The sequence below is a fragment of the Juglans microcarpa x Juglans regia genome, chromosome 3S (genome assembly GCF_004785595.1).
Source record: "Juglans microcarpa x Juglans regia isolate MS1-56 chromosome 3S, Jm3101_v1.0, whole genome shotgun sequence".
Lineage (NCBI taxonomy): Eukaryota > Viridiplantae > Streptophyta > Magnoliopsida > Fagales > Juglandaceae > Juglans > Juglans microcarpa x Juglans regia.
Genome location: NC_054599.1, coordinates 16,733,514 through 16,748,198, shown reverse-complemented (window position 1 = coordinate 16,748,198; position 14,685 = coordinate 16,733,514). Strand labels below are relative to the sequence as shown.

The 14,685-nt window shown below is 32.7% G+C and overlaps 1 protein-coding gene across 3 annotated transcripts; it reads left to right on the top strand.

Annotated features, from left to right (window-relative positions):
* The first annotated feature begins 1,032 nt into the window (after positions 1–1,032).
* LOC121258598 lies at positions 1,033–6,099 on the top strand. Of its 3 annotated transcripts, XM_041160149.1 has the most exons (10): positions 1,033–1,396; positions 2,210–2,564; positions 3,030–3,063; positions 3,290–3,514; positions 3,979–4,068; positions 4,623–4,688; positions 4,777–4,868; positions 5,035–5,082; positions 5,571–5,685; positions 5,842–6,099. In XM_041160149.1, the coding sequence occupies exons 2-9, from the start codon at positions 2,239–2,241 to the stop codon at positions 5,656–5,658; spliced, it is 969 nt and encodes a 322-aa protein (XP_041016083.1). In that variant the 5' UTR covers positions 1,033–1,396; positions 2,210–2,238; the 3' UTR covers positions 5,659–5,685; positions 5,842–6,099. The 3 variants fall into 3 exon arrangements, with proteins under 3 accessions (XP_041016083.1, XP_041016082.1, XP_041016081.1); XM_041160148.1 differs by having other exon boundaries at positions 2,199–2,564; positions 5,571–6,099; XM_041160147.1 differs by having other exon boundaries at positions 1,035–1,396; positions 5,571–6,099.
* The last annotated feature ends 8,586 nt before the right edge of the window (positions 6,100–14,685 follow it).

The window sequence follows — 14,685 nt, the reverse complement described above, 5'->3', positions numbered from 1 at the left end:
TGCCAACTAGGTAACCACCTTGGTGGTTAAATGCCTGTTAGTCATTGAACGGAAAATGGATCCTCTTTAGAAAATTTAATAGCGCAGATGCTAATTTTAAAAAAATACGAAAAATCTCAAAGGTTTAAAAGCACATAGAATTTATATAGCAAAATTTCACTAATATATGATAAAAGGTAGAATAAGGAAAAACATTTATTTTGCTATTTTGTATTTTTTTTTTTTTTTTAAATTAGCATATGCGCTATTTGACTGTTTGTCCCATAGAAATAAAAATACGAAATGCTATTAAAATTAATTAATAGTCACATAGAAATGCTAGTTTGTCCCATAGTTTTGTCCATTTATTTTGACGGTTTGTATATTTTATTTTTTATTTATTTATTTTTACTTAATAATTAAGGAATTTACTATTAATTAATTAATATATTTTTTAATTTTGAATAATATTTCAAATATATTTAAAAGAAAAAAAAAAGGCAAATACACTTAGAACACGTCCAGCTATACATGATGGGCGGGAGAGTAATTGAACGAAACTTAGAGGATGTTGAGATCAATTCAGTTCAATGCAATTTTAAGTTGAGTCTAATATCTAAATACACAACTCTCAAATTCTTAAATATCACTTAACTCAAAATCTCTTTACACATGAGATCACAACTTTTTTAAACTCAACATCTCTTTATACACGAGACTCAAAATTTTTTTTAATTTCTTATAAATACATGTAAACTCATTTTAACATTTAAATATATCTTAACTTATCTTAAATGAACTCTACAAAATTCACTTTATCGTTTTAATTTATTATTATTTATAAAAAATTTAACTCATCTCAATTCAACTCAATATATAAATCAGAAATTACATCGTCTCCTGAAAAATATAATGGAGACAAATGGATGCAATATTGATCCCAACTTAAAAAAGAAGGGACCAAAAAAGGACAAGAAAAGAAACGCGCAAGGCAAAAGGAAAGAATGTTCTTTTTCTGTTTCCATTTTGGTTGGTAGCATTAGTAATCGAAAAAAGTTTGTCCAAATTCAATGGGGCCTAAGCCTCGGTGGTCCGGTCCTCTCACTGTCTGGTTTGCTGCTTCCATCGAGAAATTGCTTGCTTCTCGCAAATCCCACCCTTCCAAGGCTCTTCAAAATAAAACTATAATCCTCATTAAAACATGGAAGGTGAATTACACCTTCTCCACTGCATCTTCTCAAATCCAAGATGCAAGTCTATCTTGCATAATACTTGTTATTAAACTATTGCCTTGATAAAAGAAAAACAAAAGTAATCGTACCAAAGCTCTCCCTTTCGCTCGCTAGCAGCAATGGAAGAAGCAAAGCATCTTCTTTTACACTGATGCCTCTCCCTGCGTTTTTCAGTTAGCGAAACCGTAAGTGCTACACATTTCTTTTTTCGTATGAAAAAGCATTGTTTTCACTCCTTTTTTCTTGTTGCAATGAGATCGTGATCTTTTGGTAAAACCAATCTAAAGAAAGGAATCTTTGAGGTATTTTGTAATATTAACGATAACCCATATGAGTCCTTAGTTCTGGTGCTTTTTCCTTACGTGCATGACACGAAGTATGAGAATTTGATAAACTACTAGTTCGTTAATGGAGTTTGATTGCGTGTAGAATGATGGGAACTGAAGTTTTGAGATTTTGGTTTCTGCTCTTATAAGCATACTTCTTTGATTTTAAATTTGTTGGGTTTTTCAAGTTTGTAAACTCTAGAACTTAGTTGCGAATCAAAGTGCTTGTGGGAAATTGTTTGAGCTCCACTGTAATTTTGTTTTTCCTCCAAGTTTATCTTTTTTAACTCTGTTTTGATTCTTGAAATTTGTTCTTTTTGTTGCCTTCTTTGAACTCTTTCGTTCTGGTTATAACGAATTTGTTACAAAAGAATTTAATTTGGAAAGCATTGGTTTTATTTTTTCATTCTAGCATCAAGTGTTTTTTTTCTACCTCTTTCTTTTTGTTTTGGGGGGAGGGATAGAACTTCTCTCACACTTCTTTACCGTCACCAGGCACCTTCTTCTTCTTCTTCTTCTTTTTTAAACATTACCAGCATGTATTTCTAACCTGAAATTGGCCATCACACATCTGCATATTTGGTATAGTCTCCCATATGGTTCTGTGAATTAAACTAGAAAATATGATGACCAGTGGAGCAAGTGGTAATGGTATTTTTAGTTTCCTACCAGGCTCCTCAACCCATACTTGGCAGCCTGTCATGACTAGTGATGATACAACCACTCCAAGTTATTGGTTGAACTGGAGATTCTTCCTCTGCTCACTATGGATTCTTACTGCAATGGTTCTGGCAACAATTCTAATATGGAAATATGAAGGTTTCAACAAATCAAGATCTGACAGGAGAGAGAACCAACGACAAACAGTGTGGTCTTTGTATGAAGATGAAACCTGGAAGACGTGTCTCAAAGGAATCCATCCTGCCTGGCTGCTTACTTACAGAATGATGTCATTTGTTGTGCTTCTGGCATTGCTTATTGCTGATGTTGCTGTTGCTGGAGGTGGCATTTTCTACTTTTATACTCAGTAAGCCCTCCTTGGCCTATCTTTGTGTCTTTCATCTGGGTATATGGACATACTTCCATATAAGATAGACTTTGGTTTCGAAATGCTTTGTTCAAATATGAAATCCACTTTAAAGAATTTTACTGTAAATTAAGACTGCATTGTTATTCTATTCTCACACAAGCCAAGTAGATTCTTTAAATGGTTCTGTGGGAGTTTATTTAGCGTACTAGAAAATAATACTACACATATTCACTTCAATGAAGCATAGTTTTAATTTACGGAGTTTTGAAAACCCTGGAACATAATATATTGTCTACTTTGGTTAATAACTGAGTGCTTATGTCAAATTGGAAGGTCTTGTGATGGGTTCTTCATTAAGGTGCAATATATAACCAGCCGTCAAGTATCAGGTTTGATCAGAGTAATAAAAGGAACTTTCACTTTTGCTGATCATGTTTCTTGTTTTTTTTTTGTTGGCAACAGGTGGACATTTGTTTTGGTCACGATCTATTTTGGGGTATATTTTCTAACTCTAAGCACTCATGCATATCCTTGTTTCCATATTGTAGTAAAGTCTAATAGAGCTGAAAAAGTTGGACATAAATCACCTTTTTGGTTCTTTGGGATATTTTAATGACATGTTTGATAACACCACTGGACTATATGGTTCCTCCATGAAAAACATGACAATCTTCTGTCTGTATCATCCATAAATTACTTATGCTTGAAACTTTAATTTGTAGCTTGGGTCTTCACTCTCCATTTATGGATGTTGCAAGAACAACAAAGTTGATGGAAATGCGGTTTATCAAGCAAATTTAGATGCTGAACAAGGATCCTATATAGCTCCCACACTAGGGGAGAGCTTAGATATGTCCAATATGTTCAAGACTTCATATACTCATGAAGAACCTCATGCTCACCATACTGCAGGTGTATGGGGGTTTATCTTTCAAATAATTTTTCAGGTAAATTTTCTTCACAATTTCAGTTGCCAAAGTTTTTTTCAATAAACTTAAACTTATCTGATTCTTGAGTTTCCTGTCTTCTCCTGTAGCTAGTGTTCCAATTATTCTATTCATTGTGTTCTTTTAGTTGAGATTTCATCTTGACGAGCTGATTTTGTAGAAGATAAAAAAAAGTTCTAGCTATATAAAAACTTGTTTAGCACTTTCCCATGAATAATAGGAATGAGAATCAGATTACGTGGACCGTGCTTATGTTTGCTCATGCTAACCTGGATCAGAAAACTGCCCCCATTGTTGATTCCATATCTGCGTGATTTTAATCACATGGAAACTACTGATTCTTTAACTTGCTTTGAATGTTAGAGAGTAAACATATGTGAAGTGGTGTGGTTCCATTGAAAAAGAATCTCATTTTCATAAGTAAGCGGTTATTAATCATTTCATGTTTCTCTTCTACTTTGTAGATGTGTGCCGGTGCTGTGACACTCACTGATTGCATATTTTGGCTCATTCTTTATCCCTTTCTAACTGCCAAAGAATATGATCTGGATTTTGTAAGTATGAACCTTATCACCACATTTGTTGGGTTTCTTCTTTTATTAGACTGTATATGTTATCAAAACCTTAGAACCCTTTGCCTTCTTTTCTGCCTTTATTAAGTCTGCGTTTTAATGCCCTTTTATGAGGGTTTGTTTTATAGGTAGAGAATTCAGATTTGACAGATATTATAACATTTGGAAACTGCTTAGACCAAGGCACATGAGTTCTGCTTTAATGAAACACTTAAGGCAGGGTTGAGCCCTCGCAGACAATTGCAATGGATCTTGAAGCCAATTTGAAACTAAGATTTCTCCACCACTCAGCAGAATCAAACCTTGAAAGCAAAAAAATGAGTAGTGGGTACAAGAAATAATATTGGGGATATTGAAGGTTGTTAGTTCCTTCAATCTATCATATCTTGTTTCTGCAAAATAGCAAGTTAGGCCTCAGTACAATCAGAGAGCTGTAGTTTTATGCAAATGTCACAACATCAGATTCAGACCCATTTTTTATATCATAAATAGTAAATTGCTTTCATATGAGGAATGTGTTAATCTTTCAACTGCAGTACATTGTTAGTATGCACTCAATCAATGTCGTTCTCCTCCTTGGTGACACAGTTCTAAATTGCTTGGTAAGAGTATGCTTTAGGTTTTTTTTTTTTATTTTAATATCCTTAATGATTAGTTGCAAATTTACAACTATTTATCTTCCTGTTCCAGCGATTTCCAATGTTTCGGATTGCATACTTTATGCTATGGACAGCTATATTTGTCATTTTTCAATGGGTCGTTCATGCTTGCGTTTCCATCTGGTAAAATATGTTCTCGATGTGTTAATTATTGTTATAATCTTATTGTTACAGTTTTGTCCATGTTTTTTGCGGTTATCCTCTTTTTTTCTCTTTTTTTATCATCCCTTAAATGATTAGTAGTTGTACATTACGATCATACCTTTTTTCTTCTCACTTCTTTTTACAGGTGGCCATATCCATTTCTCGACTTGTCATCTCCTTATTCTCCCTTATGGTATGCAATTATTATCTATCTGATTTATAATTTGCAATTGAATAAAAAAATTTATACTACTATTATTTTTTAGCTTTCTTATTCTAAATGAAAGCATTTCCTTTTACTCTCACCATGGAAAATGGCCAAAAAAAACTCCCAACATGAAAGGGCCAGGTTGTTTTCCAAAAACACTGATGAAATAAAGTTTTGAAGAAATCATTCCACTGCTAATGAAGTCATTCCATATTTTTACCATAAAATGTTAGCAATTTGCCTAAATTACACAATTTTTCATTAATGGCAGTGAAATCTCTGAATAAGCACGCTACCAATCACCGGAATAATAGTGTCAGATAATGATTATATGTCTTATACAAATTGGTTCAATTAAGTGTTAGGTTCTATACAATATCTGATAAACCCGACTTTTAAGTATTGTGAGTGCCAATCTTGTTGCCAATAACATGCCTCCACACTAAAGAATGTTTCTGTTGTGGATTTTCCAGGTACCTTGGAGTGGGTTTGATGCATATACCGTGCTATGGCATCTTTGCTTTAATTGTTAGGTCGAAGCACATATTGCTGTCAAAATGATTCCCCGATTCTTCTCGGACCCTGAGGTGAGGAAGTAGATCAGGCTTTACACTGCCTTCAATTGACCATGTCACTAGCGCCCTAGTTAACCATAGAACAAGGGCCAACACCACTAAGTCACACCATTTCATTAGTAGTTCCAGCTTCTTACTCTGGATGAGTTTCTGCAGAGCTCATTGCACTTTACATCTGGAAACTATGGGAAAGAAATCGGTACATAAATTGTTGACAGCCGGTGGGCCTTATTTTTTTTCCCGGATACAGTTCATCAGGCATCCTGTGTTTTGTCTCCACCAGAAGGGTAATTGTGCTAAATATGTTTGTGCTTGCATAAATTATCACCAAGTCATTGTAAATTTTTTACTTAAACTCAATTGGTTTTTCATGTTTGGACCTTGCAAGTTGTGAACACTTATTTTGAATCAAAATGTGGGTTTTTTTTTTAACTGAATTCTACAAGTTTTCCTTGGGCACAAGGACTGAAACTTCTCCATGAAGCTATTCATGCCCTTTCATACTTCACTTATAAATGATTCATGATCTATTCATGCACTTCTCTATATGATTCATAAGCGAATTTCTGTACCACCAATAATATTAGAAATAATGGAAAAGGGAAAAGTAGAAAGGTATTTCCCTCAAGCTATTTTATTTGTAACATTAAAATACTGTAAGCTCACTCCATGTGTCTATCTCTGTCTGTTTGAACTTGAGGAAACCTTGATCCGATAGATACTGTAGGCTCACCAACAAACAGTCGGATTACACCCTTAACACAAATTGCAACTTCAGCACTGCCATGCTGCATGGTCCCTACCTCTCTACCATTATGCTGTATTCAGTTTAGATAACTCTCACTCAAGCGATATCTATTTGCATTCAGTCTATGACCCATCTTGAGAACCCTAGATTAGGAGACTAGGACAAATTTGAGAATTTGATGTATTATTTGTTCTTTTCTGTAACTGGGTCTCATCTGCATCATGTTGTAATTCTCTTTTATGATAATATATTATTGTAATGGTGTAAATGACGTGTTTCATACCACCAACTGTTTGGATGACCTGCAACAGATGAGAAGGCGAAACTGGTCGCCCAGGAGAGCTCCGATGTCTAAGTTAGAGAAACGTGATCTCAATATGCATATATAAGTCAAAGTTAAGTTCTTAGTGTTACATTTAGGTGTTATTTATGGAGGTGTTGAGGACATAGATAAGCATTAATTATCCCGTAATAAGCAGACGAGATAACTTATACTGATCCATCGTCATTATTATATCACACAGTTAAGCCCGTGAGTCACATGGGCTCTTGGATAGTGCATCCCCTAGCCACTAGTCATGGACTTATATATAACCAAGGGACCTAAATATCCCTTCCAAATGGAATTAATAAAGCAAAACAAAGAAAAAAAAATTCACCTCGATATTCAATAGCATTAGTTGCTAATGGGATATAAATAATTTTACTGTTATGGGATCAAGTTTAGCATTGATCCCATCAAAATGGTGGATTCTTACACGAAATGGCATAGCCATTACAGAATGTAAAATAATAATAATAATAATAATAATAATAATAATAATAATAATAAATAAATAAATAAATAAATTACATAGATTTAGGCCTCATTTGGATAGTGAAGTGAGATGAGATGAGATGATTTTAGATAAAAGTTGAAAGTTTGTTAGAATATTATTTTTTTTAATATTATTATTGTTTTGGGATTTGAAAAAGTTGAATTATTTATTATATTTTGTGTAAAAATTTAAGAAAATTATAATGATAAGATGAGATGAGATTAAATCGTTTCTGTATCCAAATGAGGCTTAATAAAAATAAGACATTTTGGAACCTATAGTAAAATGAGTTACATATATATATATTTAACAGGTCTTAATTGAAACCCATGTGCTTTTTCTCATCTGGATCATCTTATATTCACAAGGGATTTTCTTTTTTTTTTTTTTTTCCTTTTTTGAGTAATAACTTATGAGCAAGGGTTATCTTCGGTCAGGATGTGGTGTAAAAGTGACTTTTATACCCTCCAATCACACACCACCACGTCATAATTCTACCAATTCTACCAAAACCAGGCTTGGAGTTTGAGGATTGTTGTGATTGATTGGAAGATTCTCTATTTTGGGTTAAAATATGGAAGATCGAGGATTCCCATACGCAATCTCAGATGTTTTGTTTCATTATTTGTCTTTCTTGTCTTGCTGTGATGACCCAACATTAGTTTAGAATGGAAAAAAAAAATCAAGGTCTCAAAAGGAAAAGAAGACATACAGGACAGCTTGCTTGTTTCAAAGAGGAATATTTAAATTAAATATGAAAAAATAATGATTAACATCCGAAAACATAGAATATAAAAAATAATGCCAACCACCATATCCATCAAAGTCAATATTCAGCAGTGTCTGCATGCCCATGCATGAAACCCGATTTTCAAAGTTACACACCCACTAGACCAAGACTTACAAAAACGTCCCACGTTTCACGCAATCTAAAAGCAGAATTTATGAATCGAACGAGTTAATAAAACTAGTGTCTGGGTCAAATTCGTGTTAATCTTAACTCAACTCATTTAATTAAACATGTCATTATATCAACTCTGATATATTTTTTTGTGTTAGTTTTGTGTTAGTTCTAAAACTACTGCCTATCTTTTTATTTGTATTTCCTACATTGTCTCTTATTGTAGTTTTTTATTTCTTTGTATTTATTGATCATTAGGTTATGTTTGGATACTGAGGTGATCGATCTGATAAGTTGAAATGTAAATAGTAATATTTTATAAATCTCATTGAGATATGTTTGAACGTAAATAAGTTGAGATATGACAACTTTTCTCATAGAAATTAGGTGGTGTCTTGAACACATGATTTACCCATGAAAGAAGGTAAAACTTAACTAATGCCGTGACATGCATGCCGAATGCTATAATAATAGGTTTGAGAAAGTCCTCTACATACAGCCATCATGAATTTCTGCATAGATAAATTAATGTGTAATCAATTTTGGGATTAATGTACCTGTAGTGATGAGTAATTCGTCCATTCTGCCAACTCTCCATCGATCCAATGGGGAGAAAACATGTAGTAGTGAAAAACGTGGTTGAGAATTTGGCTTTTAAATTTGGAGTATTTGTACACTCAAGTGACTGAATTTGTCAACCACGTTAGGGTCCCCATGAAAATAGAGAGAGAATATTGGATGTTAACTACTGAATATGAATTTATATCAGCTTTAAAAGTCATTAGTGAGAGAGATAGAGAGCCGAGAGCGGCGCTATACAGCGCATGTTGACTAAAAAAAAAAAAATCACATCTTTTAGAAATTAATTTTGCATATAAAAAAAAAAACTCACATTAGATTATACATCTATGAGATAAAATAATAATATTTTATTATTATTAATTTTTTTAAAATTATTCTTTTTTATATATTTTGTAATTAGCACCCACTATATTTATAAAATAATATTTGCATAGTAAATAATAAAATAATATTTGTAGAGTGAATAGTAAAATAACATTTATGGTTGGAGAGAAAAAAATAGTAAAATAAGATTTAGAGAGTGAATAGTACATCTTTAAATTTATAGAAATATTGTTCATAATTATGTAAATATGTATATGCATATGCAGATGCATAATCTAATGCAATCTAATTTAAAGTCATATTATGTAAATATGTAGATGCATAATCCAATATTAGTGCTCTAAGGGTCCTTTTGAAAGGACTTCTTGTTATTCAGTATTATTTTACTAATATTCTCATTATTATGTACAAATCATCTAAAATATTCTTAATATTCAAACCAAATCTTAAGCTTCAATTTCTAACTTTAATAGAAATATTATATATATATATATATATATGTAATCAATCCGTATCCAAAAAATACTATACTGTATTCAATTAAAACCATGTTGAAGAGTGGGTTTCCACTATAACAAATAAGGTTTTTTGGAATGAAAAGTTTCATCCCAAAATATATTTTGGGACGAAAAAAAAATATCACAAGGTCGTCCCAATAAAACTATCCCAAAAGGTATTTTGGGACGAAAATCACAAATTCATCCCAAAAGTATTTTTTAGAACGAAATAATATTTGGGATGAAATTGAGCTGGATTGTTCGATTGCGTTTGAACGGATTTTGTTTTTTGAGAAGATTTAAATTGGTCTTGGAAAGTCGTTTGAAAGACGTAAATAAGGGATTGTTCGAACGAGTACTTCATGGAGGGTCGATCGATATCAGTCTATTCGATTAAATACACATGAAGAAACGTTCGAACAAAAAAATTAATGATCAAACGCAAATAGTGAATTGTATGTTCAAATGCGTTCAAACGGTGCCAACCTTTTTAGCGTTCGAACTTTAACATGTGATGTTCGAACAGTTGTGTCTGATTTATATATGTTTGAACGTTTGATAAGGGTTCAAACGGTTATTATTTTAATGGACAATACTAATTTAAAATCAAATAGATATTTATATTTCAAAAATACATCACAAATTGTTCAATATTAATAAAATTAATCTAACAAGTTAGAACTAAATAAATAAAATACTAATAATACTAATAAAATTATCAGTACGTAATATATAATTGTTCAATATGCAAAAACATTTCTAACGAATTAATTGCTTGGAGGCCTGAATTGTTGCATAAACATCTGCATTTGAAGCTGCTTCTATTTTTGTTGCTCTTGCATTTGGAGTTGCATCTCTCTTTGTTGATCTTCTTGTTGTTTTATGCGCATTGATATGTCTGTTTGTTTCGTCAATTGAGCCTCTAACTCATGCTACTTTGCAATCAATTTTTCGATCATAAAATTTGCATTCTCTAACGCAATGGCAGTAGTGCTTGACATTGATGAAGAGTTTAAAGGCTTTACACAACAACCCAAACCCCTCGAATATCCTGACGTTGACTCAGAACTTGTGTAAAAATTTCAACATCACTTGTTGATGAATTATGATCTAATGTAGATTCAGCACGGGGGCAACTATTTTATCCTACACACAATATATAAAATTAATATTGACACAATAATTTAAATATGTTTAATTAAAATAAATTATAATACATATATAATTCTCACGAGCATCGGGATGAGTCCACTCTCTATTACTATTAATATGTGATGCAGCATATAATTTTGTCAGAGCATAATTGGTGTCTGAGTCTTTCTACAAGAGACATTATTGAGATATAAAGTCAATATTAAAAACAAACTATATAGAATAAAAAAATACATTAGCAATTTCTAAGAGAGGCGATGGAAAGATTTTGAGCCTGCATGATGATGAATCTTCAACTTCGATCTATTCGTTTTATTTATAGAACTTCGTTCCTGTATAGAAGTTGTAAAAGTTAGTAAGTGAAAATTACAAATATAACACATAAAGAATTCATTTAATTTATCTTATATAATGGATCCTCAAACATGTAGCAAAATTTTTCTCATTCTTCAGGTCGGACATCTTGAAAAAGATGCTGGCGTGCATCTTTCTTGTTCTGATACTTCTTGTAATGCTCGTAACATCTCGCCTTATACTTGTGGAATGCATTACACATCAGCTCTTCGACAGTCCTATGCTCATCTCTTCGACCAAAATTTAGTTGAAAATCATTATTGAAAAAGTATATGTACAAAGATATTATCATTTAGAATATTAAATAATATCAATATAAATTTATTATTTAAATATTACATACCAAACAACGCTTTTTTATAAACTCTTTCACATCTTGCAGGATTTTATGCCATAAACTCATAGCCAAAGGTGCATAAGTCCATATAAGAGCACCCAGATGCGATGCAAGCCAAACTACTTGTTGTCCCTCACCTCCGGTATGTTTGTCAAGAATGTTAACTTTAATCTTACCTACTTTACGATATCTCCAAAGTCACGCCTCTAGTAGTGCCTCGTCCGTGACGAGATTGTACTTATCCATAAAATAATATTAGTTATTTACCTTGTATCAATTATTATATATCTTAATTGAAAAAATGAGTATTAACTATTTACCTTGTTCCGTAGAGTCAGTCTCTAATGATGAGTCAGACGGAGAGTTAGGAACAAGTGGAGATAGGTTGCGAGCTTCCTTCCTCTTTGGTGGTATAATTGTGAGATACTGTATAATGTGAACACAAAATCCGGTCAATCATCTGTATCAATTTCATCTATAGATTCGCTCTCATCATCTGTGTATACTTCAAATGACTCAACACTTTGATCAACTGTCGCCTCAACTATTTCAGCCTCAATATCTTCCCTATGTAATGAGATCATTTCATATTGGCTCAAATCTACAAATAAGTTAAAGGCAGGTTGACTATCCTGTTATGCTTCTTGAGTAAAGGGATAATCTTCTTCTTCATCTTGTCCCTCCGCCTCAGGGATAACGTTATAAATATTTTTAGGAGAAAAATTTTGTACTACTTGCCATTGATTTCCTAACTGAAGATCGTCTAAATAGAATACTTGATATGCTTGGGAAGCCAAAATAAAAGATCATCTTCATACCATTTTTTTGATATATTAATACTCAGAAAATATTCATCCTGACATTTTCCCCTTCGAGGATTGCTTAAATCCCACCAACCACACTTAAATATATAAACCACAAGCTCCCTCACATATCTCATTCCAATTATATCTACGATAACTCCACAGAAATTAACATTGTCTCTATCATGACTCCCTTCGACAAGGACACTACTATTTTGTATTTTCCTATAAAGTTTTTGATCAATTGTATGATTGATACCTACTTACTCGAGAAATATATGTAAAATATCAAATAGCGCATCTCGAGGGGCCACACGCTAGTGCATATAGTTCATCTGATATATCGTTCAGATTACTCGCATGCATTTTGTACAAAACTACATATTAAATAAAGTATAAGCATTCAACCATTAACAATTCTCTCTATTTTAATATGTTAGTCCAAAATTGCATCTGTATTAATGTCATTACCCGTTGTTTGAACCATCTCGGGATCTCTTGTTCATATCTCTAGTTTATATCATTTACTCTCAATTCTTTAAACACATTAATATGATCACTGAAATTAAAAATTACCAAAAATAAGTATATTAGTATAATTGTTTAATAAGTGAATTCAATGATTAATTAACAATTAATTTGAACTTACTTCAAGTGACTCTTTATCTCTGAAAAATTATTTAGCATGTACCATTGAGCTTTCTCGAACTCCCTTTTACACAAATCATAACTACGATGAGCACCAAGTTGACATACTTGTTGAAAAAATACAAAAAATTCGTTTTGTTTTCTTGCTTGGTTAATATCAAAGTTTCTTTCTAGCTGATCAAACCTTGTGTCAAAGCCGTGAAAGTATTTGGAACAAAATGTATGCCACTCATTATCAATATATGTTTCTACAATTGATCCTTCTAGACGAACCTTATTACCCACTGTGGGTTTCTACTTTCCAAGAAACTGCTCAATAGGATACATCCACCTATACTGGACTGGTCCTACAAGTCGAGCCTCACATGACAAATGAATGGCTAAGTTAACCATGATATCGAAAAATGACGGTAGGTAAATACTCTCCAACTTATATAATATTAGTGCAATTTCTCGTTCCATACGATCCAAAACTTCTACATTCAACGTTCTAGCATATAAATATTTAAAAAATATACCCAACTCAATTAACGCAACCTGCACATCTCTAGTCAAGAACCCACGGATACCAACAAGCAAGATACGTTGTAAAAATATATGACAATCATGACTTTTTAGTCTAGCAATTTTTCAGTCATTTGTTCGCACACACCTTGTTAGATTCGAGGCATACCCGTCCTGTAATTTAATCTTCTGTAACCACTCACAAAATGTAACATTTTCGTTCATTGACAATGTATACCACCCAATTGGCATGTAAACAGACAAACCACTTTGTTGCAAGTGCATTTCAGGTCTAATTCTCAACTACTTTAAATATTTTCGTGAGTTTATATTATCTTTCGTTTTACCTTCAATTGATATCAACATTCCTAACACGGACTCACATATATTTTCTTTCAATATGTATAACATCGAGATTATGCCGTAATTTTAACGTCGACCAATATGAGAGTTTAAAAAATATACTCTTCTCTGTCCAATTCAACTCATTTGTACTTCGTTTTCTCTTCCGTTTTTTTTTTTTTTTTACCAAAATCATTACTTCCAACATCTACAAATTGTGTAATAACATCTTCGCTAGACAAGAATGGTGAAGGGTGCCCCAATTCAACAGTGTCATCAAACATCCTATCATTTCCACAACATTTATGGTTACGAAGTAAAAATCGACGATGACTCATGAAACATAGTTTTTTCTCATACATAAGCCATTCAAATTGGGTATTTTTGTTATAAGTCGGACATGTCATTTTTCCCTTAGTGTTCCAACCTAACAAATTTTCATAAACAGGAAAATTATTTATTGTCTCTAACACTGCAGCATGCATCTTGAACGGCTTGCATGTTGATCAATCAATTGTTAAGACCTCATTCTCCCACAAATCTTTCAATTTTGCTATCAGTGGCTGCAAGTGTATGTCTATATTATTTCTCCGTGATCTCGAACCTGGAATGAGCAAATTCATCATGAAATATGGATCTTTCATACACTTCTATGGTGGTGGATTGTACAGCATAAGTACAACTGGCCAAGTACTATGACTAGTACTCATGTTCTCAAACGAATTAAATCCATCTGTTGCTAACCCACGTCGAATATTACGAGATTTTTCAGCAAACCATGAGTGTTTCAAGTCAAATTCCTTCCAAACTTTTGAGTCTATAGGATGTGACAAAACATTATCATTCTTAACTTTAGATGATAAGTGTCATGTTATATCCACAGCCGTTAAACGTGACATAAATAATCGTTATAATCTATGTATCAATGGAAAGTGACGTATAATCTTTCGCGACATATTCTGCTTCTCAGTTGTCCATCTTGATTCATGGCAAATGAGGCACT